The sequence below is a fragment of the Eretmochelys imbricata genome, chromosome 2 (genome assembly GCF_965152235.1).
Source record: "Eretmochelys imbricata isolate rEreImb1 chromosome 2, rEreImb1.hap1, whole genome shotgun sequence".
In the NCBI taxonomy this organism is placed as follows: domain Eukaryota; kingdom Metazoa; phylum Chordata; order Testudines; family Cheloniidae; genus Eretmochelys; species Eretmochelys imbricata.
This window is the reverse complement of record NC_135573.1, coordinates 80,803,316-80,828,156: the sequence shown is the minus strand read 5'-3', so window position 1 is coordinate 80,828,156 and position 24,841 is coordinate 80,803,316. Positions and strand designations below refer to the sequence as shown.

The window sequence follows — 24,841 nt, the reverse complement described above, 5'->3', positions numbered from 1 at the left end:
GCGAGTGGGGTGGGGAGAGAAGGAAATCAGACAAGTCCAAACCTGGGACCCTGGGCTGTTGAATGACTTCAGTTGGAAAAGGAAAAAAAATGCACCTCAAAGTTACAACTAGACATTCTGTGTAAAACAAACAGTATGATTACGTGGCATTACCACTCAGAATGTGGGTGTGCAGAAGAGTCGGATTTGCTTACCAGTGGAGAGTTCTCGTACTACTTATAGACCCAACCCCAGAGGCTATGTGGCACTCCAGAAACACTGTGCTGTTCCGTTACAATGCTTGTCTTGGAATGATATCATTAAACATTTCTCAAAGGATGGAATACAGCCCACCACACTTAACTGCGTGCTAGTCAGCAGAGCTCAATTTCTGGGAAAGAGAAATAGGGTGATGAGCCTCATGAGTCTGGTGCAGAGCCCACTGGAAACCTTCAGCTAGATTTTTCTAGTCTAAATTTCAAAGCAGAATCGTCTGTGTCAGGGTAGAGCTATACTGGCTTGCTAAAGGGTAGGAATGAGAGTAAAAGGCTTTGAAAAAGATATACTTGGGAAGGCCCATTCCCCACTGACTTTTCTGAACCACGTTGCAAATTCTTTACTCTCTTAATTCCCTTTTTCTCTATGGGATGGGGATTTAAATCCTCTCATCCTATTGCTTCCCAGGTTCCCTCACGTTTCTTTTGCTGTCCTGTTTTGCACAACTACTGTAAAATAAATCCCAGTACTGAGTGCAAAACTAATGAGAGATTTGAAAACAACTGCAGAATAAGTTATTCGTGCCCAAGGCAAACTGGGGTTCAATGGCAGGGAAGGACTGGAAATAAAATAACTGAAATGAGGAGTAGGGAAAGTGCAGTGGGCTGAGTTTTAGGCTTCATATTCCTGCAGCTGGACTTCAGCTGTCCACTCCACACCTTAGATCAGGGGTCAGCAACCTTTCAGAAGTGGTGTGCCGAGTCTTCATTTATTCATTTTAATTTAAGGTTTCACGTGCCAGTAATACATTTTAACGTTTTTTACAAGGTCTCTCTCTATAAGTCTATATATTATATAACTATTGTGGTATGTAAAGTAAACAAGGTTTTCAAAATGTTTAAGAAGCTTAAATTAAATTAAAATGCTGATCTTACGCCGCCGTCCCGCTCAGCCCGCTGCCAGCCTGGGGTTCTGTTCACCTAGGCCGGCAGCAGGCTGAGCGGGGCCTGCGGCCGGGCTCCGGCTGGCAGTCAGAACCCCAGACCAGCAGCAGGCTGAGCAGGGCTGGCGGCCAGGACCCCAGACCAGCAGTGGGCTGAGTGGCTTAGCCCACTTCCACTCAGCACACTGCCAGTCAGGGTTCCGTCCACCAGCTCCTACCAGCCAGTGTCCCGGCTGCCAGCCCAGCTCAGCCTGCTGCCGGTCTGGGATCCCGGCCCTGCCCACATAGAGTAGATACCTACCTTCTCCCTGGTTCTAGCCCATTCTCTTCCTCTCTTTCTGCACTGAGCTGAGGGTGGGACTGCACTGAACATAGGGCTGGGGGTGAAGGAGCAGGTTGGGGTGTAGGGCAGGATTTTTAATGGCACGCTGCTGCCTGCCAGGGTCCTGGCCTGGGTTCGGAAGTGGGTGCTGAGTGGGGCCGGCAGCTGGGACCCGGCAGGCAGCAGCGTGCCATTAAAAAAAAAAGTCTGCTGGCGTGCCGTCTTTGGCACACGTGCCATAGGTTGCCGACTCCTGCCTTAGATATACCCTTCCTTGACATCAGAAGAAAGGCTAGAATAGTGGCTGTGGACCATTGAGGGCCACGGTGGAGCTTCAAATTCCAGTCATTACACCGAAGGTGGCATGCTGTTGGACACCAGAGGGGTCATGGAGGAGAGAAGAACGAACAGGGAGGACAAGAAGGTTGTTAGTGTACAGGAATCTTAGCACAGAGGAAATTCCACCCCACTGCCAGAGTATTTTAGGTTTATTTTAACAGGCACTTAGTTCTCTGCAACAAATAACCAGCAGGTTTACTATCCCAGGTCTTCAAGTCTGGAAGTAGGGGAAAATTGCCGATACTGAGGAGTCTCATTATACTTCATGCTGCAGTGCTTTTGAAGCTGGCATCAGTTTTCAAATTCAAGGGGTGATAGGCACTTTAATCTTCTAATCCAGAAGGATGAGAGCTGCTCAAAGCCCGATAAAACAGACTATACAGTCATCTGATTGGTAACGAAGTGTTGGCACAGCACAGCAGGTGCCCCTTCAAATTATTTGTAAAGTGGCCCTGAGTTATCGTAGCACTTAGTGCTTCAGGAGAGTAACTTCCACTATCAAACAAGCTGAAGAATGGTATTGCCAAAGCTTTTCAATGGCTTCCTAGACTCAAGCATGAAGAACATTGAATAGCACTTACATCCTTCCTACAACGTGTATTAAAAAAAAAAAAGAGATGAATTTAGGAGAAACAAAAGGAGACAGTGCACAACACTACGACTTTGTAGCATGTGTTGACCGAGTCCAGAGATAAAAGTTTGCTTTTATTTTTTGCTTTGAAGACATCCTGTGTGGGTTTAAATTCTTATCTTGTTTAGCCATTAGTAGGTTCATCTTATTCCAGGTGGCAGCTCTGACTCCTCCGTTAAAACGGTGTTCCGTACAGTGCCATGTAGCTTGTTTTTAAGGCTCTAAATATCCAGATGAAGAGTAGGATACATTCACAGTCTTGGAGGGGAAGGAATTTGGGGGGTCTGCAGAACTGGAGCTCTATTTTACTAATTTATAAAGATTCTAACGACTTGCAACTAGGTTTAGTTGGCAATAGGGTAACAAGACGAATACGTGAAACGCTGGAGAGAAGGGTGAGTCAGTGGGTGGCACTTAGACTCCATGTTCTCTACCACATTATGGTTCATGTGCAACCCCAAAAAGATCAGGGAAAGTCAAATGGATAAATAAATGCTCCAATACCCTTCTGCTTTCCCATATCCCCTACCTACAGCAGGGTGGTGGTAAGTTATTGGACTAAAGGGTTTTAATGTCAAATGCTGGGAGCCCAAGTATCGTTATGAGGGACCTATGTATTATGTAGATCACAGAACTCTCAGTTAAAACTACTAAAATTTAAATTTAGAAACAGAAGGCTTAAGATTTCAATTACAATCTGTCTGTATAATAGAACCTAAAAGACACTGGGAGAGCAAGGAGAACCAACAGAACACTTTCTAAAGCTGTTCTTTATTCAGTGAGGAATTCAAGAGCACGTGTACATAGAGTTAGATGTGTTACTGAAGTGGCTTTTAAGCAAAGTTGGAAAAAATCTAGCAGAATGACAGATCTTGACAGACGGAACTTCAAGTTTCAAAGTTTTGTTTATATAATCTGCATAATTGGCTCACAAATTGTGGTAAAGTTTTATGGTCACGCATCTACTATTCACACAGGCTTATGCCATTCAAAATGATTGGCTTTCCGAGAGGACACACGAGGTCGGGAGAGACTATTAACAAGAAAACTTTAAGGTCACACAAACAGTTCAACACCTAGGAATCATGGCCAAGATAGGTTGCAAAGTCTTTCTTGAGGTGGTGGGAGGGAAAAGAGTTATGAAATCTCAGCTCTCATTCAGAATTTTTCCCCAGCCCTTCCAGTTGTGACATTAGCTAGATCATAAACAGCTGCAATAGTCAGGAACATGGACCAGGCAGCATATTGTGCCAACTTGGAGGAAGCAAAACCGGTCATAGGCTGGGTAATGTGAGTAGTGTTTTAAATAAATATGCTTGATTGCTTACCAATATAGTCCTTGGAAAAGGAATAATCCTTTGGTTAGTTTTTGGCACCGATGTGCACCCACAGGAATAAAACTGCGTGGTTTTTAGGGAGTCATGGATGTGAAGATACATAACTCAATAGTTAACTGGAGGAATCATTACAAAGAGAAGAGCTCCCTTCTCTCTGGGGCCAAGCACATGGTCTCCTCTACTATTTTCATCTACTGATTGCGTAGGGAGATCAAATCAAACCAGAATCTCTTCTATTGTAGGGCAGAGCACACGTGTATTGGTCAGTTGTACAGCATCACAGACTGCACGTGTCACAGGGAGCGGACGTCAGTGGCAATAGCTGTGTTCTTGATGGAACAAGTGAAGCTCAGCAGGCATGACAGGCTGTTTAGAGACTGGTGGGGGGTTAGTGGGAAAATGAAACAGGGCTGATGTTATAGTGAGCCCAGTACATTCCTCACTAAATCAGGCATGACAAATACTCTGACCAAGATCTCAAATAGGATAGTAGCAGCAGAGCTGAAGAGGTCATCAACTCTTCCGGTGATTGAGAATAACCTGTGTGTGGACAGACACCTAATCTGAACAGCCAGTAACTTTGTCAAATGCACTGACCTTGTTTTCCAGTCTTCCTCTGACTTGGACCGGTTTTTGCGGACAGCCCTTTGTTTCTCTTCTAGCCTTTTTTTCTCTTCACTCGCTAGATCTGAAAAGGAACAGAAGTTGAAAAAAAAAATCTTAGTTTCCTGATCACTTTTATTGAAGCCCCTGTTAAAGACTCAACTTGTTTCCAACACTAATTTAGTCAGATCATGCCAGTTTTAAAAGCCTCCTTTAAAGAGCACACCCCGCAAAGCACAGAGGCAATATTAGGAGAAGCATTTCTGTTTTAGAAGTAAGGCCAACTAGAGGACAAGCTCTGCCAGTCAGATTGATTAATCAAAGATGGGTCTTGCTGTACACCCAAACTGTGGGTTGAGCCATGACCTAAGGAACCTGAGAATTTGTTCCAGTTCTTGAGAAGAGGGGCTTTATGATTCCCTTCAGAAGAGAAAATGATTACTGGACTGAATTAAGATCTGGATTCAATCCCCACTTGTGTCACAAGTTTGTGTGATCTCTGTCAAGTTGCTTCATATTTGGATCTTCAAATGATCAGAGTTTAAAACCGTTACCAAAGTGATTCTCCTGATTTACAGCCTCTCTAATTTCTCCAGCTCCACTGGCTTATCGCAGCACTCAGCATATGGCAGTATGACAGCTGAGCAGAAACAGATACTACCACCACTACACAGCTTGCAGATATTGATAGATCACTCAATGTTAGTACATTCTGTAAATTAAGAATGCAATACTAAATACTTTGGTAAATATGGATGCAATATAGTATGAGTCACTTCCACTAGCCACAGAATAATCCAATTTACAGGGAAAGGTAGAGACTGATCAGACAGGTCAAAGGAAGCAACTTGTCGACAGTGTATTTTTAAAAGCCTCAAAAGATCTCATTACTGATCTTTGAGAACTCCTCAGTACCACAGCATCACAATGCCCAGCTGCTATATAATCCATAGATCTCGAAGTGCTTAAAGCAGGTGAAAAAGTGTTATCCTCATTTTACAGGTGCATAGACAGAGGCACAGAGGTGAAGTAACTTTCCCATGGTCGCCCTCCAGGCCAGTGACACAGCTGGGAATAGAACCCAAGTCTTTAGTCCCCGAGTTCCGTCCTCCAGGCCACGCTGCTTTCATACATATAAATGTTACAACTCAGAGTATCGAGCACCAAACCATGCTCCTCACTATACAATCATCAGTAAACACTGCACTGACACCATGGTGATAGGCATCTTAGACACTTCTAGATTAAGAGACACATGCAATTTGTACTAGTTTCACTTAGACTTTCAGAGGAATTGTTTGTTTCTTCCTAATGAAGTCTATTTTTTTCCTCACCCTTTTGCTGTGAATAATTTTAAAGCGAGCATGCACTTCTTTTGAGGGGAAAGCTTAACTTCAGCAGTTTCAATCACATTACTGAAATTGGTATTTTGGATTAGTTGATGTAAAGAAAGACTATTTTATAGTGGAATAAAGAAAGACTTTGTACAGCGGCAAGTTCTAAACATCATGGCAAACTTCACAACTTTGCTATTGCCCTTCATAAAAGGTCCAATTAAAAAGCTTGACAAGGCAGCACTCTGTGCCTTCTATCTGGCCTCAGTCTTGTCACTCTGATAAATTAAAAAAAAAAAAATTAATGCTAATAATGAAAGAATGGGTAACATGCCTGGCATAAAGCTTATACATTTAAGCATATTTTCACCTCACCTCTACAAGGATATATTTCAAAGGCATGTTCCACCACCACCAAAGAAAAATAAAGCAGCTTATCGGTAAAGATGGCTTTTTATTGCTTAAGGCAGTATCTGTAACCTTTCAGGTGGAGTTCCCACGACTCTTTCAACTTTGACAAGTTATTTTGTATTTTTATTTTTTAAAGTTACCTATTTCACCATTTTCCATCGCTCGGATATCTGGCCGTAACCGGCAGTCAGTTTTAGGAACAACACTCTCCATTTCTTTATCCAATTCATTCAAAGCCATAGCAAAGCTAGTGAAATTGTACATCTGAAAGAGAGAAAAAAATTAAAGGATTGTGTTCTGAAAGTTTTGGCTGCTAAGAGTCTTCACGTATAAAAAGAGCTTTTCAAAAATCAAAAGAGCACCGATACATAGTAACATACAACCATAGCCACTTTCTGATTGCTGAGGTATTATACAGTAGTAATGTGAAGATGCTAGCAGGGTGAAAATGTGCCAGGTATAACTGGGTGAACCTTTATGCTCATGTCTAATTAGAATGAGATCTGACTAGCCAAACAGAGGGAGGGAGAAACAACCTCTTTGTCCTTATTCATCCTCCAGGGGTTTTCCTTACTGACTCTACTAAAGCAACCTACCCTTCTCCCTATATGCACCTACATGACCACCCTGCCCTATTTTCTTTTTCTGCTTCCAAATCTCTCTAGCTATACATCTACTCATCTGTCCTGCTCAGCTGTCTGTCCAGCTCAGTAGATCTTCATACACCCACTCACGTTATGTAGCCTTCCTCTGACTTATGGGTTCTTGTACTCCATGGTTTGTCTTACATAGCTTTTGCAGACTCTGCTCCTCTATGGACACCTCTGATGAAATGTCTCATGCACTGGCTGTCCTGCACTAAACCTGCCTCCCAAATGGATGGCAGTACTTAAGTGGCAACAGAGTGGGATAGTGAATTCTCCAGGCCACCGCTAAGTAGAGCGATTGCCTAATTCATCATAATCAGTGATTCTGTGGAGAAGAAGTTAAGCTAAGCTAGAAAGAAGCCATGCGTGCATGCTGGTCTGTCCATCCACAACAGGAGGCCTACATATTCAATTCCACATTACATAGCTCATTACAGTTTGTGTTGGGAAAGTTCAAGATCATTGCAGCAAAATTGATTTTCCTGGAAAGTTATTTTAATCACTGCATCACGAGCAAGGGAATTCAGTGACTAAGATGTTCACTGTACATTTTACAGTTTAACAACAAATTGTCAAAGCACCAAACATTTAAGCAGAGCCCTGGCTAACCTGAACTGAATTTGGAGGTCTTGGAGCTATCCTCCAGAGTAAAATACTTCCAGGAACAACATGCACACTTTCAGAATCTGGCAAAGGCATCTCATCTGGTTCTTCAGAATTGCCCACCTATAAGCAGCACAGATACAAGAAAATTTAGCTGAGTCACAGGCTGTTTGTTTAAATAATCTTAAACACAAACCATAGAACAGTCCTACACAGAAGCTACAGTGAAATGAGACTAAAGACATAAAAAGGCATGAAACATGCCATCACAGAACACACATTCACTGCCCCAATACTTATTTTGCCCCCTAAGCTTACGTCATCATTTTAACACCCACTGGCTTTTCTAGATGCATGTCAAGATTAGAAGAGCCATCAGCTCCTCAAAGAAATTAAAAACAAAAGCCATTCTATTTAGACAGTTCTGCCAATAGTTCTTTTTTTTTTTACATTTATTTATTCCTTCAGCGTGCAGCTACTGAGAAATAAGTGCTTTCAAATCCACATTTTGAAGTTACTATTTTTTCTCAGCACCACAGAGAACACTCATGTTAGGGATTTCCCCCCCCTCCCCCTTACAATATAAATCAATTTTGGTTTTATTTATGCTGAAAGTGCAGACCACCTTTTCTTTTTTCTCCTACATTAAGGAAACATGCATCCTACAGTCTGTGTATGTGTAACTGCTGTATTATTGCTGTTCAGCAAGTGAGGTCTTCGGTTCCGTTGACATTATGTCGTCAACAGTGAAAACATGAAACACATTAAACAAATGCTCTTCTGAGAATAGACTACCTAATCTAGAAGGCTGACTGAACTGTCAAGGTTGATGCACACTGGCTAGGATGACAGTGGTGTACCATAGTTAATACATTTCTGGGAATACTGCTTAAGTTTCCATCCAAATTAGCTAGAGTAGTAGAGGGTAATGATAGGGGTAGACTGTTCTCCAACTGGTTAAAAAGGTGCTTTGGTCTAGCAGCTTAGTCAGAACTGAAACACACATTAACCAGTGTCCTTAAATTATACTATAAACCTGAAGTCCCAAGCTGTTGGCAGGGTTTGGTAACAGCTCAGTCACAACAGGGCAAACAGCTTGGTCAGTCCCTATACTAGACTAAACCATAACGTGTTATGCTGAGCTACTGGATGACAATTTTTGTCCCAGCATGTTAGTTTATAGGTTAGTTCTAGATAAAATATGATTCCACCGCAGCATGGGAAAAGCTTTAGAGATCTTTAGAGATTGTTTAGTAGAAATCTAAGCAGACAGATGAACACAATGAACACAATTTCCAGTTATGCATAAGCACAGTCTAAGCCCTGTTGTGAATGAACTTGGTTCTATGAGGGTTAGGCTAGGCAGCATGGACAAGGCCATTTGCTGTATCTGCATTTTAGCACTCAGAGAAACTTAAGCTAGTGTATGGTTTTGAACCCTTCTGACATGACTGGGGTCCATCCATGCCACCAAGCCAAACTATTAAAACTTGGTTTAGTAATGAGATTATTTTGGTCTGGTGTTTTCAATATTTAAGATGGCTGCAAAGTAACCAGAATGTCATGCATAGTAGATTTACTCCCTTGGCTGCTGCCAATGCAGCTCTCAGTTGGATATTCCTGGGCTGTGCTAACACACTGATTTCCAAAGAGTTGTCAGTATCCCTTGCAGAACAGAATGACAAAGAAATTGAGGTAAAATGCTACCAGATCGAAAGAAAGAAGCCCTGCATGAATAACAAACTAATCCATAAACAAGGCACCAGACCTTTTATAAATTTTACTGTTCCATGGAAGCTTGTAAATAGTTGGTTGTGTGTTTCAGATTGTGTTTCAATATGTACATACACATTACCCAAGTTACAATGAAGAGTGACTACAAACTAGAAGCACATTTCAGCTGTTCTCAGCAGTTCCCTGGACATCCTCAATTGATGCATAGAATTGAACAGCGCAGTGTTTCTTAACCAGAGGTACACATACCCCTGAGGGCATGCAGAAGTCTTTCCAGAGGTACTCAACTCATCTGGCGGTTGCAAGATGGGTTTAGGAGGGTTGCAAGTGCAGGGCAGTAGCCCAGAGCCCCATGCCACAGGGGCTAAATTACATGCTTCAGCCCTAGGTGGCAGGGGTTAAGCTTTAGGCACACCACTCAGGGCTCTGGCTTCAGAGGAGGATCACAAATGAAAAACAGGCTCAAGTATCACAGTATTTATATTCCAATCAATTTATTTTATAATTATATGGTAAAATGAGAAAAAGTCAGCAATTTGTCTGTAATAATGTGCTGTGACACTTTTGTATTTTTATGTCTGATTTTGTAAGCAAGTACACCTCTACCCCAATATAATGCGGTCCGACATAACGTGAATTTGGATATAACACGGTACAGCAGCGCTCCGAGGAGCGGGGCTGCTTTACTGTGTTATGTCCGAATTCATATTACTGCAAGCGGTTCCTCTGAGCCCCCCCTTACTTGCTGCAGCCCCGCTCCGCCCCAGCTCGCCTTCGCCTCCTCCCACGAGCGCACCGCAGCTCCACTTCTCCTCCCACCCAGGCTTGCCGCGTCAATCAGCTCAAGCTCTTGCTCAGCTGATTGGCACGGCAAGCCTGGGAGGGAGGGAGAAGCAGAGCTGCTGTGTGCTCATGGGAGGAGGTGGAGTGGAGGTGAGTTGGGGGCCGCAGCAAGCGAGGGGGGGCACAGAGGAGCTGCTCCCCGCCCCAGCTCACCTCCACTCTGCCTCCTCCCCTGAGCACACTGCCAACGCTCTACTTCTCCCACCCCCTCCCTTTTAGGCTTCCCACGCCAAACAGCTGATTGGTGCGGTAAGCCTGGAAGGGAGGGAGGGAGGGAGAAGCAGAGCGGTGGAGGCATGCTCAAGGGAGGGGGAAGGCGGTGGAGGTGAGCTGGGGCAGGGAGTGGTTCCTCTCCCTACCCTGATATAACACAGTCTCACCTATAAGATGGTAAGATTTTTTGGTTCCCGAGGACCGCGTTATATTGGGGTAGAGGTGTAGTTAACTGAAGTGAAACTCTGGGTACATAAGACAAATCAGTCTCCTGAAAGGGGTACAGTAGTCTGGAAAGGTTGAAAACCACTGGAATAACATACCCGTCACTATTCCGTATATTAATGACATTAAAAACTTTCCAGACTGTTAAAATATCACTCTAGCTTCACTTTCTTTAGGCTTCCAGGATCCCTAAATTCAGTAGTGTCCAGACTTCACTTATCTTACCTGAGGACTGCAACCAGCACACACAAGAAAGCTGACTGCAGTTGCCCCCATCTTTAATACAGAGGGGGCACCTAGCCAGTTATTCCCCTTTTTGTATTTGTGCATTTGACTTTTCCTTCCTAAATGAAGTACTTTGCACTTGTCTTAGTGAATTTCATCCTGTTGGTCTCAGACCAGTTCTCCAGTTTGTCAAGGTTATTTTGAATTTTAATCCTGTCCTCCAATGTGTTAGCAACCCATCCCAGCGTAGCTTCATCTGCAAGTTTTATAAGCACACTCTCCATTGCATTATCCAATTCATTAATTAATAGATTGACTAGTACCAAACCCACTCATAGAGTTAGGAGCCTAAGCAAAGTTAGTCATGTTGCAAAAAACCAGCACATGAGAGAGAGCCCTATTTTAGCTAGTAGCCCAATGGTTAGGGAACTCACTTGGGACATGGGAGACCTGTTTTCAAATCCCTGCTCTGACTAATTTGGGGAAGGACTGCAACCCAGATCTCCTTTCTCCCAGGAGCGCGCCCTATATGGTCACACTCTCTGGCCCAAAGACTATTCAATTTATACAAAATGGAACAGCTTCAACAGGAGAGACAGAATCCCACATCAGAATATCCCATAACTTGGTGATTTAGGCACTCACCTGGTGTGTGAAAGACTATAACTATCAGTTGGTGAACCTTGTTATATTTATGTGTTCATTCCTGACTATCTTTTGTGTGGTTTAGGAGTGCTCCAAGCACACCTACTGGATTGGGCTCTGCAGGCGAGAGAATGGGGGAAAGCCCAGTTCAAAAACCCTGCCAAGTCTTAGACATGAGCTAGGGCACTGAACTGCTTGGCAGCATCAGGACTTAGTTGACTTTTTGAATGGCACTGGCAGAAACATAGGTGTCTAGGGGACTCTATTACTGGAAACTTCAGCATCTAGGGAATTTAGGCACCTACAGAGTTAGGCAGTGACTGAGTGGGGGGTTCTCAGGGGCACCCAAGTGGCACCTTCCAGGATGCTATTTGTGCATGCTTTTTTTCAAAAAATAAAAAGAAAGACGATGCTTCTCTTAGAGTCCTGACAGCTCTAAGACACTGTCAGAAAAACATGTTTTCACTAGATTCTTTGTCTAGTTTCATTTGCCAATTTTCAAAGCAGTTGTAGTTTTAATTAACATTTTTCAGCAGATTTTGCATTTTAAGTTATTGTGCCAACTCCCAAGATCAGACAGACTGGATATCTGATCTGGATGTCAAAGAGTCTCTTCCAGTCAGAGAAGTGGAGGGAAAAAGACACTCAAAAGTTAGCTATAGAGAATGGAATAAAATTCTGACTAGCAGATTCAGTGAAATGGTGTATAAAATTCTCTTAATTAAATGATGAAAAGGCAAAGTAGGCAAGTATATTTTACTAACTAAAAGCCCATGAGAAACCAAAAGTAACCTGAAGCTTGAGCTTCGTACACAAAACTACTTCATTCATAGTAATCTTCAGTACTGCAAGGGAAAACAAACAAGTAGGTGGATGATAACAAGTGTGCAGGGTATATTTTTCTTTTCTCCTCCTCCTCCCAGAGGCTCAGAGATGCAGCCTCAAAGAGAGGGTGGTAATCCCCTGAGCTTTAGAGCTCTCCTGTGCAGCAATAATGTAAATCTACACAGGCATACTTGCCTTTAGAGTAGTTAGAATCTAACAGGGCAAAGGAGTAAAACAAGCATGGTGATCTTCGATGGCATGGAGGGGTTCTCAGATTTTTAGTAAAAATGTTCTCTTGTCATTTAAGATGAACGGTGGCATGTATGTATAATTACTACAAGAACCTTCACGGTCATTGGTTTAAAAGAGCATGTTTCTATTGAAAGAATTGTTAAGGAGTAACATAATGGTTTACAGAAACACAAAGAGTAAGATTTCCTGGACAGTGCAGACTGTAAAAATCTTTGCAAAACCTTCAGAATATGACATTCCTCCAAGTTATGAAATCCTTCTGAACAGACCCTCATCTATCCTGCTTACAGGCCTGAAAAGCATCAGGCTGGAGTTCCCATACTAGATCAGACCTATGGTCCCTCTAGTCCCCTATCCTACCTGGTTACTCCAGAGGAGGGTGAAAGAACCCAATAATAGGCAGATGTGGGGAAATCTGCTCTCATGAAAGTTTCATGTTAACCCTTAATAATTAGATATTGTCTTAAACCCTGAAGCACAAGGATTTTAACCCTTCCAAAACTGTTTGGATAATAGCCAGAATTATTATAATTAATCCATATAATACGTGTCCAAACCCTCTTTGAATCTTACTAAGAAAAAGTCAAACGAAAAAGTACAAAACAGTAACAAGCCTAAAGGCACCTTAGACTGCTAAGAGTTCTATTGTGCCTTTCAGACACCACCTCTTTACATGTCTAATACCTGTTTACTGTTTTTCTTCTCTTCTGTATTTTTCTTGTCATTTTTTTTGTAAGCTTCGAATGTAGCTGGGTCAACACTGTACAAGCACTCAGTCCATTTCCCATAGAGCGCACAAACTTTCTTTTTGCTGTAAAAAAAGGACTAATTTTAGGAAGAGCTTAAACAAGTTATGAAGTTAGTGTTTTCAGATTTTAATATTATGAGAAAGGATTCTAAGAACAGATTTAAGACTGAATCCCCATCTTACTGTACATTATAGTTACTAACAAGATACACACACCCCCGCCATTGGCACAGTATATTGTAACAGTATTTAATTCCAACAGTTCTCACATATATCTTTATTAGAAATTTAAGTAGCATTTTATTAAACAGTAGGTCTAACGAAGACAGGATTTTTACCTTTTGTCTTGAATGTAGCCTTCAACTTTGTGTAACTCCTTCCCAAAAAGCCCACATGGTTTGAAGTTTAATACACACTTCTCACCAGTTCTAAGGAAGAAACATTTAGCTCAAATTACTTTGCAATAATTTGTTTAAAAACGTAGTAAACTAACAAGTCATGTTCCAGCTTACTTGTGATTAGTTATTTCTACATTTCCATACTGCTCAATCCAAAGTTTACCCACAATAATATTATGCACACAGCAAGTAGGATTTGTCCAGGTGTAGGCTTCATCGTGTCTGAAAAAACAAATGGAAAAACAACTGCTGGCATAATCACACCTTTCAACAATATACCTGAGTGACTCTACAGCAAGTATCTGGCTCTGGAACTCTATTAGTTACTGGCAGCAAATCAAGGAAACAAGATGCACCAGCCATCTTGGTGTGGCAAAAGCAGGAACCACTGCTTGATTTTGTTAACTGCTTAGCATGGCAGCTTCAGTGCATCTATTACTGGCAAATCAATAGGACTACTTACAGTAGTCAAGTTAAGCACGCATAAGTGTTTGCGGGATTAAGGCCTTAATTACCTGAAACCTATACAATTCAGGGGTGCCAGTGAACTGTACAATTGTTTGGAATGGTGTTCAAGCCATTTTGGTCCCAGGATATGAGAGAGACAAGATAAGTAAGGTAATATCTTATTGGACCAATTTCCAATGGAAGGGACAAGCTTTTCAACTTCACAGAGCATTTCCTCAGGTCTGGAGAAGGCAACTGGAGCGTCCAAGGCAAATACAAAGCAGGACACATTGTTAAGCATAAGTGGTCAGACATGCTGTAGGAGACCTTTAAAAATGAAGTGGGCAATAAGGGTTAACAAGCATTCGGGTGTGTCATAAATTATTGTAAGGAGCCATAAAAGCAGGAAATCTGCAAACTGCATAAAAAAGACTGTCTGCTTTATCTATATGAAATAGTGGATAGATTAAAAGTCATCTTACAGCACTGGAGACTAGTATATAAGCCTTTATTCTGCACAGCCTCAAAACTAAAGTCTAATATAGTAATCTGGCCAACTTACTCAAGAAGTTCCAGAGTTATAGTCCCTTTAGGTTCTGCTTCCACACTCTTGCCCCAGAACTTGAGTTTAGGATAGATTGAGCCATGAAACACAAAATCGTTATTCACGCCTTCAGCATAGAAAGCACTGACTGGTGGGTGATGACTAACTTGTTCTGAAAGGAGTCTAAACCCAAGATCATCTCTAAAAATAAAATAAAAATAAAGTTTTCAGGATCACTGTTCTCCGCAGTTCTCTGAAATGCAAATTTTGTGAGTTTCACTGATACAACTGGTACTATAGTGAAATAATTTCCTTTACCCATTCTGAAACAAAATTAAAGTTATAGCAATTATGTATGGATCTAGATATTTAAGCCACTGATTAGTTTAGAAACACTCACTGCAACACAGATCTCTCTCTGTGATACTGCAAGACCCCAGAGGGCCCTGGTGCAAGATAAGTTAGGGGATCTCTTCCTGATTCTGAAATCCACTCCGTCCAGCTCCCACAACGCCCCAATTCAGCTCTCCAACGCCTTTCTAACTTTCCCATAGCCTCAGTCCGGTCCTTCCATCCCACAGCTCCTGCCTAGTTTAAAATGAAGTTTCAAGAAGAGAGGGAGAAAGGAACTTCAAATTGAACTCCTAAACTAGTTATGCAAACTAGATCAAAAAGTTACAGGAATAGAGGAGATGTTTCTACTATGACCCCTAATACTAAAAAGTCCAAAAGTCAAGGAAGAATGTTTGCAACAGGGAATGTTTGTTCCCACCCTGAATACATGGTCTGGAAATTTTAAGGATCTGAATTAGAGGGAGAAAGCTTCTGAAGAATCAAGAGGTACTTTTAAATGGAAAAATAGATTAGCATCTCCAGCATATTATCCTCCCATGACCATTAGAGCAGCAGGTCAAGGAGCCTTTCGATACACTTTGCGTTCCTTGCACTGTACTAGGTGCTTCCCCTTGAAGTAGGGATTCAACACACACAAGGAGGGTCTGCTGGGATGCAAGTCACAGGAAAAGGGCTCCCACATCCCTAACACTGCAGCTCAGACCCCCACCCCCAATTCTTCCTGTGCTGGCAGCTCTGTCTCCACTTCCCCACACATCCATAGCCCCCACTTTGTGCTGCAGTGCCTAGGTTCACCCCACCACATCCCTGTGCCCTGCTGCTGCCACCTGTTTCCTCTTCCCTACCACAAGGTGTTCTGCTCCCACACCCCTGCTAGTCCCTACTGCCACTCTGCCAGCTCCCTCATCTTCATCCCTGAACCCCACCCCACTCCTCCTGGCTGCCTGTTCCCATCACCAGCCTCTCCCTCACCCACTCCCTTGGGCTCCTCCTCGTCTGCACCCTATGTCCTGGCCCTGCATTAGTGCCGGCAGGGGCAGCTCAGTGCCTGAGCGTGGGTAGCTGTGCACCCTTGCAGCACAGTGCATGCACCCCACATGACTCAGGCTCCTGCACAAGCTTGGGACGGGGGTATCAGCAGCCAGGTCCTCTGCAGGGCAGGGTGGGCAACAGAACAGCACATTGGGCAGTGCCACCTGCATCAGTACTGCCACCAGCAGCAGCATCTGCTAGTGGTCGGGTCCCCATAACTGCCAGGGCTCTGGCGCGACTGCACCACGTGCACCATTGCAGCAATGCCACGGAGTCTCTCTCTCTCTCTCTCGCCCGCCCACCAGACAAGTTCAACAGAAATACTAACAGGCTTAACTATTTTTAAATGACAAAATTTTTGACGACACACTGCAGCATCCACATTATGTATCTGACTGATGAGACCCCAACGTAATGGGTCGGCAAGAGCGACCCAAAACAGAAGGGTCTTCTTTTTTCATTAAGAACTAAAAAATAAATTGTTTGTATATATTACCTGAGTTTGTGTAACAGTTTAAAGGACATTTGCACAACAGACAAATCGCTTTTCAGGCAATGTGTGTTTACATGGTAAGTCTTTTTTTTTAGTATAGATCTGAAACCTAGGTTTATACACTAAAAAACAGATATTTTTCTGATCACTTAGATTATATTAAGGCTGCTTTCAAGTAAAAAAAAAGACACTTTCACAACTTTTCAACCCAGAGCAATTTTTACAGGCAAGTTAGACTCCCATAAAGAGGAAGTAACAACAGAAACGCTGACAACCTGCACTGTGAACACTTGTAACAGTTACTCCTACAATGCAGCCCATTTCAAACACAAAGCAATTCTCAAGCCATACAACGTGTTACATAAACCCACAAATTCCATAACACACACTTTGGTCTTAAATGCAGTTTCTATTTGTTACCTGACTAATTCGTACGTCTCTCCAAGAAGTGGGTTGAACGGTTTTCCTGTACGTTCCCACTGTGAGGCAACAGCAGACACAGCAAATGCAGCTACACACTGTTCAACAGAATATTAACATATATCATCCACCTTTTGGAGTTCCCTTTGACACTTCTACTTAAAACATAAAATTCTTCTATTGCACTTCATCTTTCTCTGTTAAATTTATTCTGTCTTTGGCATAAAAATTGCCTCCCAGATGGGCCTGGCAAGTTTTGGAAAGAGTACAACAAACCATAATAGTTTTGCAAAAAGCTCAGAAATATTAAAGCCTTTACCCTAGCTAACAGAACTAGTAAAGCAGTTCCATGTGCACCAGATTACAGCATCTCTCCTCTGCAACAGAAGGTTTAACAGGCAGCAGATTTAAAACAAAATTATGTAACTTCTTCACACAATGCACAGTCAGCCTTTAGAACTCATTGCTGGTGGATGTTGTGAAGGCAAAAAGTACAACAGGGTTCAAAAAGAGAAACAGCCAAGATGGTCACCCCATGCTTTGGGTGTCCTTAAACCTCTGACTGCAGAAGCTGGGACTGGATGACAGGAGATGGATCACTCAGAATTGCCGTTCTGTTCACTGCCTCTGAAGCATGTGGCACTGGCCACTGTTAGAGACAGGACATGGGTAGATGGATCATTGATCTGACCCCGTATGGCCGTTCTTATGTTCTTAGCTGAAAGTATTTGTACCACAGTCCAACCTGTTCAAACAGACCACCACAAGCATTTTAAGACACTACTACAAGCAAAGTACCTGCATCCTCTCAACTGTGCCAGAAAGCGAACTGGCCTGGTGGATGAGGTATGTATGTTCCATATATTCTGTAAGTCGCTGTAGGAAGCTCAGCGGCTCATTGAAAATAACTGGCATAGTGATCTTGGACAGCTCCTGACACAGGATAGAAATTTGTGTTAAAACTGAAGAGATTAAACACAATGAACTAAGTAACAAGAATTTAATTGGCTTATTAGAGAGATAAGTCACGCAAGCCTAGTGGCAGTGCAACATCCCTTGACCTGGCCAACAACTTCTGAAAGGAAGAGACCCACATCTCTCAAGCTAAGCCTCTCCCTTGCATTGGTGAAGATGGCTAAAGAGAGAGAAGTGTATCTAAGTCCCTAATGGGGAGGAGGATCAGGAAGATGGTGGGCATAGAAGAGGGGATTTTCAGGACTTCAAAGCCTTTCAAAAGAGAACACCAAGATTCAGAAACACTATTTTTAGAATAGGCACAGGCCATCTGATTAGTGAAACAGGCAACTTTGGGGAGAGGGGGATGGCGGGCATGAGAAGCAATAGGAGTAAGCTTCTGAAATAAACCATACTTGATCTATCAAATATCTCCTGGTTAAAAAGGCTAATAAGGTCTGGTGTGTAATAGGAATAAGTTATGTAAAGTCTTGAAAGAAAACTATACATTCTTGCCTTAAAAAGAGACCAACCTAATTAATCTGGAATATTTAATCTCCAGTTCAGACAATAATTTATTTTACATCATTTGTTACATCTGTTGGGCAGACTGGTATGATTAGATACTCCATCAAACTACAAAACTCCACTAGAGGGTTAAAAAGTTAAGGGATTTATTTAACTTTGCTTTAATGCAATAGCACTGTAGAACAACAATCTAAGACTCATTCTTCATACAATTCTGAGAGGATGCTGTCAAGTTTCAGCAAGAAGAAAGTGGTTTACTTTCACTAATGGATCTGTTTAATGGTTGTGCTAGATAGTCTTCATGTTAGCTGCCAAAAGGTTTTATATTAACCTATGCAAATTAACATCTGAAGGTTTTTTGTTTTTAACTCAGACTCCTAGATATTAAGGTCAGAAGGGACCATTATGATCATCTAGTCTGACCTCCAGCACAATGCAGGCTACAGAATCTCACTAACCCACTCCTGCAATAAACCTCTCGCCTATGTCTGAGCTATTGAGGTCCTCAAAACATGTTTTAAAAACTTCAAGGTGCAGAGAATCCTCCAGCAAGCGACCTGAGCCCCATGCTACAGAGGAAGGCGAAAAACCCCCAGGGCCTCTTCCAATCTGCCCTGGAGGAAAATTCCTTCCTGACCCCAAACATGGCGATCAGCTGAACCCTGAGCACGTGGGCAAGATTCACCAACTCGAGACAGTTCCGATAGCAACCTAAGGGTATGTCTTCACTGGCAGCGCTTAATGTGGCTGTGTAGTGGCGGCACCTGTGCTCTCCCGGCTCTGTAAAAAAAGCAAAACAAAAAACCACCCCCACAAGGGGAGTAGCTACCAGTGCTGGGTGTGCGGCTCTCAGCGCTGGTGCACTGTCTACACCAGTGGTTTTCAAACTTTTGTACTGGTGACCCCTTTCACATAGCAAGCCTCTGAGTGCAACCCCCCCTTATATATTAAAAAAAGTGTTTTTAATTTATTTAAACACCGCTATAAATGCTGAAGGCAAAGTGGGGTTTGGGGTGGAGTCTGACAGCTGGCGACCCCCCATATAATAATCTCGTGACCCCCTGAGGGGTCCCGACCCCCAGTTTGAGAACCCTTGGTCTATACTGCCACTTTACAGAGCTGAAACTTGTAGCGCTCAGGGGTGTGTTTTTTCACACCCCTGAGCAAGAAAGTTGCAGAGCTATAAAGTGGCAGCGTATACAAGGCCTAAGAAATGACTAACCTTTAACCCCCCCACCCCCCCCAAAAAAGAGAAAAAACACCATGTTTTGAGGCAGCCAGCATGAAAATGAATATAACCTAAAAATTTAGTTTAAATTTGGGCCCAAATGAATCAGGAATATCTTCCAAGTTCTAATGATTTATTTCTAAACTAGTCAAGCTTTTAAAAAATTTAAATTAAATCATTAATTTATAAACAAACAACAACATTTTGCTCAATTGCTACAAAAGTAAACTTAACATCCAAGTTAAAACCCCTCTCTCTCCAAGGTGGTATTCTAGATAAGACTTAGTAGTAAACAAAGTTTCACAAGTAAGAGTGGGTCTCATTAAGTAAGGAAATAAGAAATTGGCAAAGAGTATTTAAGTCTAATAAAAATAGAAAGAATAGAGTAAAAAAGTCAGAAGACCTATACTTTGACAGATTTAAATATAAACCTTTAGTGTTGTAACATTTTAGTACATGGTCATTTATTCCCCAAATGCAGTTTTTCCTGCTCTTCAATTTCCTCAACCTCATTCACCACTTATTTCCAATATGGTGTTCCTACTCTTCCGGAAACACAGAATAGGGAGAAATCTGCCTACCCATGACCAGCACAAACAGATGTCTCAAAGATCTTTGTCAGCCATTTGCCAGAGCAGAGTTTAAGCCTAAGAAAGCGCTGGCTTCATTTTAACTGGTTCCTTCTTCCAGATTACACAGAAGCCTTTTAAGGTGTCTTTCTGTGAACAGGACAGAGGAGCTACGTTGCAGAGCAAGCTAGACCTGCTGCCAACAGCCGTTTGTGTAGATTTAAGGTTGCACTCTTATCTGATCAGAATCATAGTGCTTTCTAAGTTGAAACGCTTCAGTGAAAGTCCATGTGCTCTGGAGTTCAAAACAACATTCCTGAGCAATCTTATCTCCTGTATGGACTTTCAGTAGGTTTCTTGCATATTGTGTCTGTTTTCTGATTGCAATGGAAGGGGAACAAATTTTTGAAGTTATTGTAATTCCGATAAACAGGAAAAACTTACTCCCAGAAAGTGCTTTCACCTTGTGGCTATGCAGATTCTCTTAGTACGGCAACTGTGTAACTTTCAGTTTGGCACATTGCACTTTAGAGAGTGAAACCTAATCACTGCGGCCAAGATGAACCTGCCTACATGGTGGGGTTTCATAATGGAAAGAAAAGAAGCCTTCCCAATTAACCATTAACTAGGAGTGGGCTTAAAATTTATAGATAAGGCCAGAAAGGACCACTGATCATCTAGTCTGACTTCTTGTATAACAGAGGCCAAAGAACTTTTCTGAATGTATATTAAATATTTGTGACTTGGGGCTTGTCTTCACTATGGGGGTAAGTCGACCTCAGTTACGCTACTCCAGGTAAGCGAATAACATAGCTGGAGTCAATGTAGCTTAGGTCGACTTACCCCAATGTCTTCACTGTGCTGTGTTAATGGGAGACACTCTCCCGTTGACTTTCCAGCTCCCAGAGAAGAGTAAGGTGTTGACTGGAGAGCACTCTGCTGTCAGTTTAGTGGGTTTTCATTACACCCACTAAATTGACACCCACTGCATTGATTGCAGCAGTGTCGCTCTCCCCAGTACTGAAGACAAGCCTTAGTTCTAGTCTACATTTATCAAGCTTCAATTTCCAACCACGGGATTGTGTTATATCTTTATCTACGAGAATGATCCTGGCTGACCCGTCACAGAGCTTCCCAGATTTGATTAAACAGACCTAGTCACTAACCCATCTGAAGTACTGTGGTGAAACTGGAAGGTTTTCTACTATAAGTATAAAAGGAGACTGGGGAGAGCTCTGGATGGTACAGGATCCTCAGAGGACTAATAAGAGAAAATGCCTTTGCTCTATTGAATAAATTGGCTCATGGAGTCATCCTTGGTCTTTCTGGTTCTGGTTGTGAGCTTCTCAGTTCACATTTTGGTCCTCTTTAGAGATAGCCACAACCATAACTTATCACTAATTTCTGTATCACAATTTATATATTTTACCTACCATTCCAATACATTTTCTTAAGATACTCCAAATACTAAAATCATTCCTGGAAAACATTGGAGATGGCAAGCTTGTTCTAGAGAGGGGGGAAAAAAGCAAACCACATTTATTTTATTAATCTCTTATCAAAATAATCTCAGTTGTGAACAAGGCTGCAGAATGTATTAATATTGTTCTAGTTCTTAGGCGTTCAGAATTGACTTATTGATAAAACAGGCCTACACAAGTTCTTTATGTTACGATAACTTTTGGGAGCTTTCATTAAAAAATTGTTAGGTGACTTTCAATCAGCGTCCCTAGAGGACACACACAACGTGACATAAATACCCTAAACCTTAGTTGTTTTAGTCAAAGAAAATTGTTTCTCTCTAAAGAAAGCAATAGTTCAAACAAATCTATCAAATGCTGGTGTTAAAGGAGTGGAAAGAATTTTGTACATCAGTTTCCAGAAGAGTGCTTAAACATGGTGCTGTCACCATGCTGGTAAAATCTGCCTCTACTTTGAAAATGTATATTCATGAAAGAAGCTGAAGATAATCCAGTTATATGTGAACAGGTTTCAGTTTTGTAGCGTTATTAGCAAAAAGACTAATTAAAAAGTTATATTTAGCCAATAAATGACATTTATTATCTGGACTGGAAAACAGTCACGGATAGAACAGAAAAGTAATGGAACAGATGAATGTACAACTTTCCTTAGACAGACAGGGCTAACATACATGCTTAAGCAAGGTTTATATGTAGTTTTAGACCAAATGGCTTTAGCATGGTTTGGTGCTTGGTGGGTCACGTGGGCTTAACCTAGAGCTTCACAGGGGCGAAAGCCCAGTTCTTTAAGCTGCTAAGACCACATCAACAATGGCCAGCTAAACATGAAAGTTAAGCACAGTTTTATGTCCTATGTCCTGTGTAAAAGGGACCTTAGTCCAGATAATCCCAATCAGAAGCCTGGTACCATGAAACAATTACCCATATCAGGAAGATAACAAACCAGAAATCTTATCCAAGGCACTCTCAAACCACATAGTGCTACCAGCACCACAACATTTCACTCTACAGTCTCTCTTAAGTCGCAAATTTATGTTAACTTTGGCCAAACAGTCAAGCACGTGCCATGCTCCTTTCCCCCAAATTAACGAATTAAGTGTTTTCAGAAATCTCTAGTGCAGCAATTTTTTTGTTCTCTGGTACAGGTTTAAGTGAATCATCTTCCTTTGCAATAGCAAAAGCATTAATTTCTATGAAACTTCATTTGTTGGGTCACTTACCTCTCTCTTTTGCATGCATCTTTCACTGACACTTCCATAACAGAAAAGCCGTACAAGGGCTGATACTTTAAATTTTCAAAATGTGAAATACTGTTCTCAAAACCAGTAGCTATACATGCATGAAAAGATATTGAACAAAGTCTGGCTTAAAGCAAAGAAATGCCCAGTCTTTTACAAATATATTGCCTCCTACAGTATATAGGAATCTGTGGAAAACAACTTAAGTTCTGTACTAATTTTCCACAACTATCCAACAACATATATTCACCTTTTGAAGTGTGGGAGTTCAGTGAAAGAGGAAATTGGTAACTAATGGAAAGCTCCTTTTGGATCAAACATGAAAGGAATCACAGATCCTTATATTTTAATAGATCTGCTATTCTAAACTTCAGTAATCTGAAATGAAGTGAACTGGTCGTCCTGAAGACTAAGTGTAAACATTTCCTTTGTTGATGCTTTTATGTGCATGTCCAGAAGAGGACAGTGTCCACCACGTAGTTAAATTTGATTTGTAGTATTTAATTAAAGAATAGACTGGAACTGAGGCAATTTGTGAAGTGTACGTACTATTTAGCAATGAGCACTTCTGCATAGAAAGCTATGAATATATTTTTCTAGCTTGCCGATTTATATAGGAGGATGTGTTTAAGAGAAGCTGGCTGCTAGCAACATGTAATCAGCAAGGGATTGTTTTTCAATAAAAGTACCCAAATGTTCTTCTCTTAAACTCACCCTCGTATATAAATCACCAAGCTAGAAAAAAATTATCATTCTTGTGTGTGAAAGTAATCTTTCATGGATTAAGCCTATTTCCTTCATTGCTTATAATTACATCAGCTAAATTTGAAAGTGATGTCTGCTGTTTTCTCCATAATGTGCTCATATTTATTTTGTTGCTGCAATACCAATTTTGAATGGATCAAAATGTTCTTTCAGGGGTTAAAAATTAGAGACCTAGAGATATAGAAAATTAAAGATAGTCAAATATTAGGCCTAGCCATATTGACAGTGTCCCAGTGAATGAGAGAAGGGTTGTAAACTAGAAGTTTACCTTCAGTATCTCGAAGCAGATTTCCTTTCGGAAGTCATTTATAGAAGGCAACCACATTAAGAAAGTTTCAGAAAGTTAACTTTAGCTTTGCATAATGAAAATATTTGTTCTACTGTAAAGAATAACTAGCAACGATAGTGGCATAATTTTAAAGGGTTGCTCCTCAAAAAAAATCACTTCTGTCTGTTTTACTAGTAGGTAAAACAAAAGATTAATATTGTAGTTACAGTAAATTTATTTTTTATCTTGTTTACTTTATGCATTTGACACTGTTAGAGTTTGTCTCCCCATATACAAACTTTCTTGTGTGTGTGTGAGAAAGACTCATGAAGAAAAAAGAAAACATTTTTAATCATGAGGAAAAAACAACATGTCAGGGAAGCTCAGTGGCAGCTGTAACAAGCTACTTTTCAACCCCCCCCCCCCTTTTTTTAAATTGGTTTGATTTCAAACTATCCCTTTAAATTTAAGTGACAGATTAGACTATGAACATTTCCAGGCTAGTCATATTTCGGTACCATTCTTTTTGCTGTTTTTCAATCTTCTGGGTTGAAATAAGTGAAAAAGGCTTTGAACACGTTTTCGCTTGAAGAAGTCCACCTCATAGATCGAACTGGCACCACACCTCATTAAGTTCCCAATTCTAATTATTGGGCAGGTGTCCTGTGCTCTATATCAGAATTAGTTATATCACCCATATGCAGATCAGATGGATGCAAGGTCACTGAGCAGCATCATATAGCAAATTAGCAGCACATTCAACGTTATCTTTGGTTTCAGAGTAGCAGCCGTGTTAGTCTGTATTCGCAAAAAGAAAAGGTGTACTTGTGGCACCTTAGAGACTAACCAATTTATTTGAGCATAAGCTTTCGTGAGCTACAGCTCACTTCATTGGATGCATTCTGATGTTATCTTTGATATTTTCAAGTTATATGCTACCACCTTTCTAGTAGGAGTCAATGACAATGAGAATTTCAACAGCTGGAGCACAACACTCAAGTGTTTCCCAACAATTACTCCTTGATACAATCAGGTTATTCATATTAA

General features: G+C 41.4%; 1 protein-coding gene across 9 annotated transcripts in view; it reads right to left on the bottom strand.

Annotated features, from left to right (window-relative positions):
• OSBPL1A (oxysterol binding protein like 1A) overlaps positions 1-24,841 on the bottom strand; it is a 154,500-nt gene that overhangs the window by 4,129 nt on the left and 125,530 nt on the right. For all 9 annotated transcript variants that reach the window (XM_077810342.1, XM_077810341.1, XM_077810343.1 and 6 more), the window contains 10 exons: positions 21,476-21,551; positions 17,562-17,696; positions 16,764-16,861; positions 14,483-14,665; positions 13,588-13,695; positions 13,414-13,503; positions 13,012-13,138; positions 7,372-7,488; positions 6,256-6,379; positions 4,365-4,455 (listed from right to left, as the gene is read on the bottom strand). In XM_077810342.1, the coding sequence (XP_077666468.1) occupies positions 4,365-4,455; positions 6,256-6,379; positions 7,372-7,488; positions 13,012-13,138; positions 13,414-13,503; positions 13,588-13,695; positions 14,483-14,665; positions 16,764-16,861; positions 17,562-17,696; positions 21,476-21,551 (1,149 nt within the window). The remainder of the gene's footprint in view (positions 1-4,364; positions 4,456-6,255; positions 6,380-7,371; positions 7,489-13,011; positions 13,139-13,413; positions 13,504-13,587; positions 13,696-14,482; positions 14,666-16,763; positions 16,862-17,561; positions 17,697-21,475; positions 21,552-24,841) is intronic.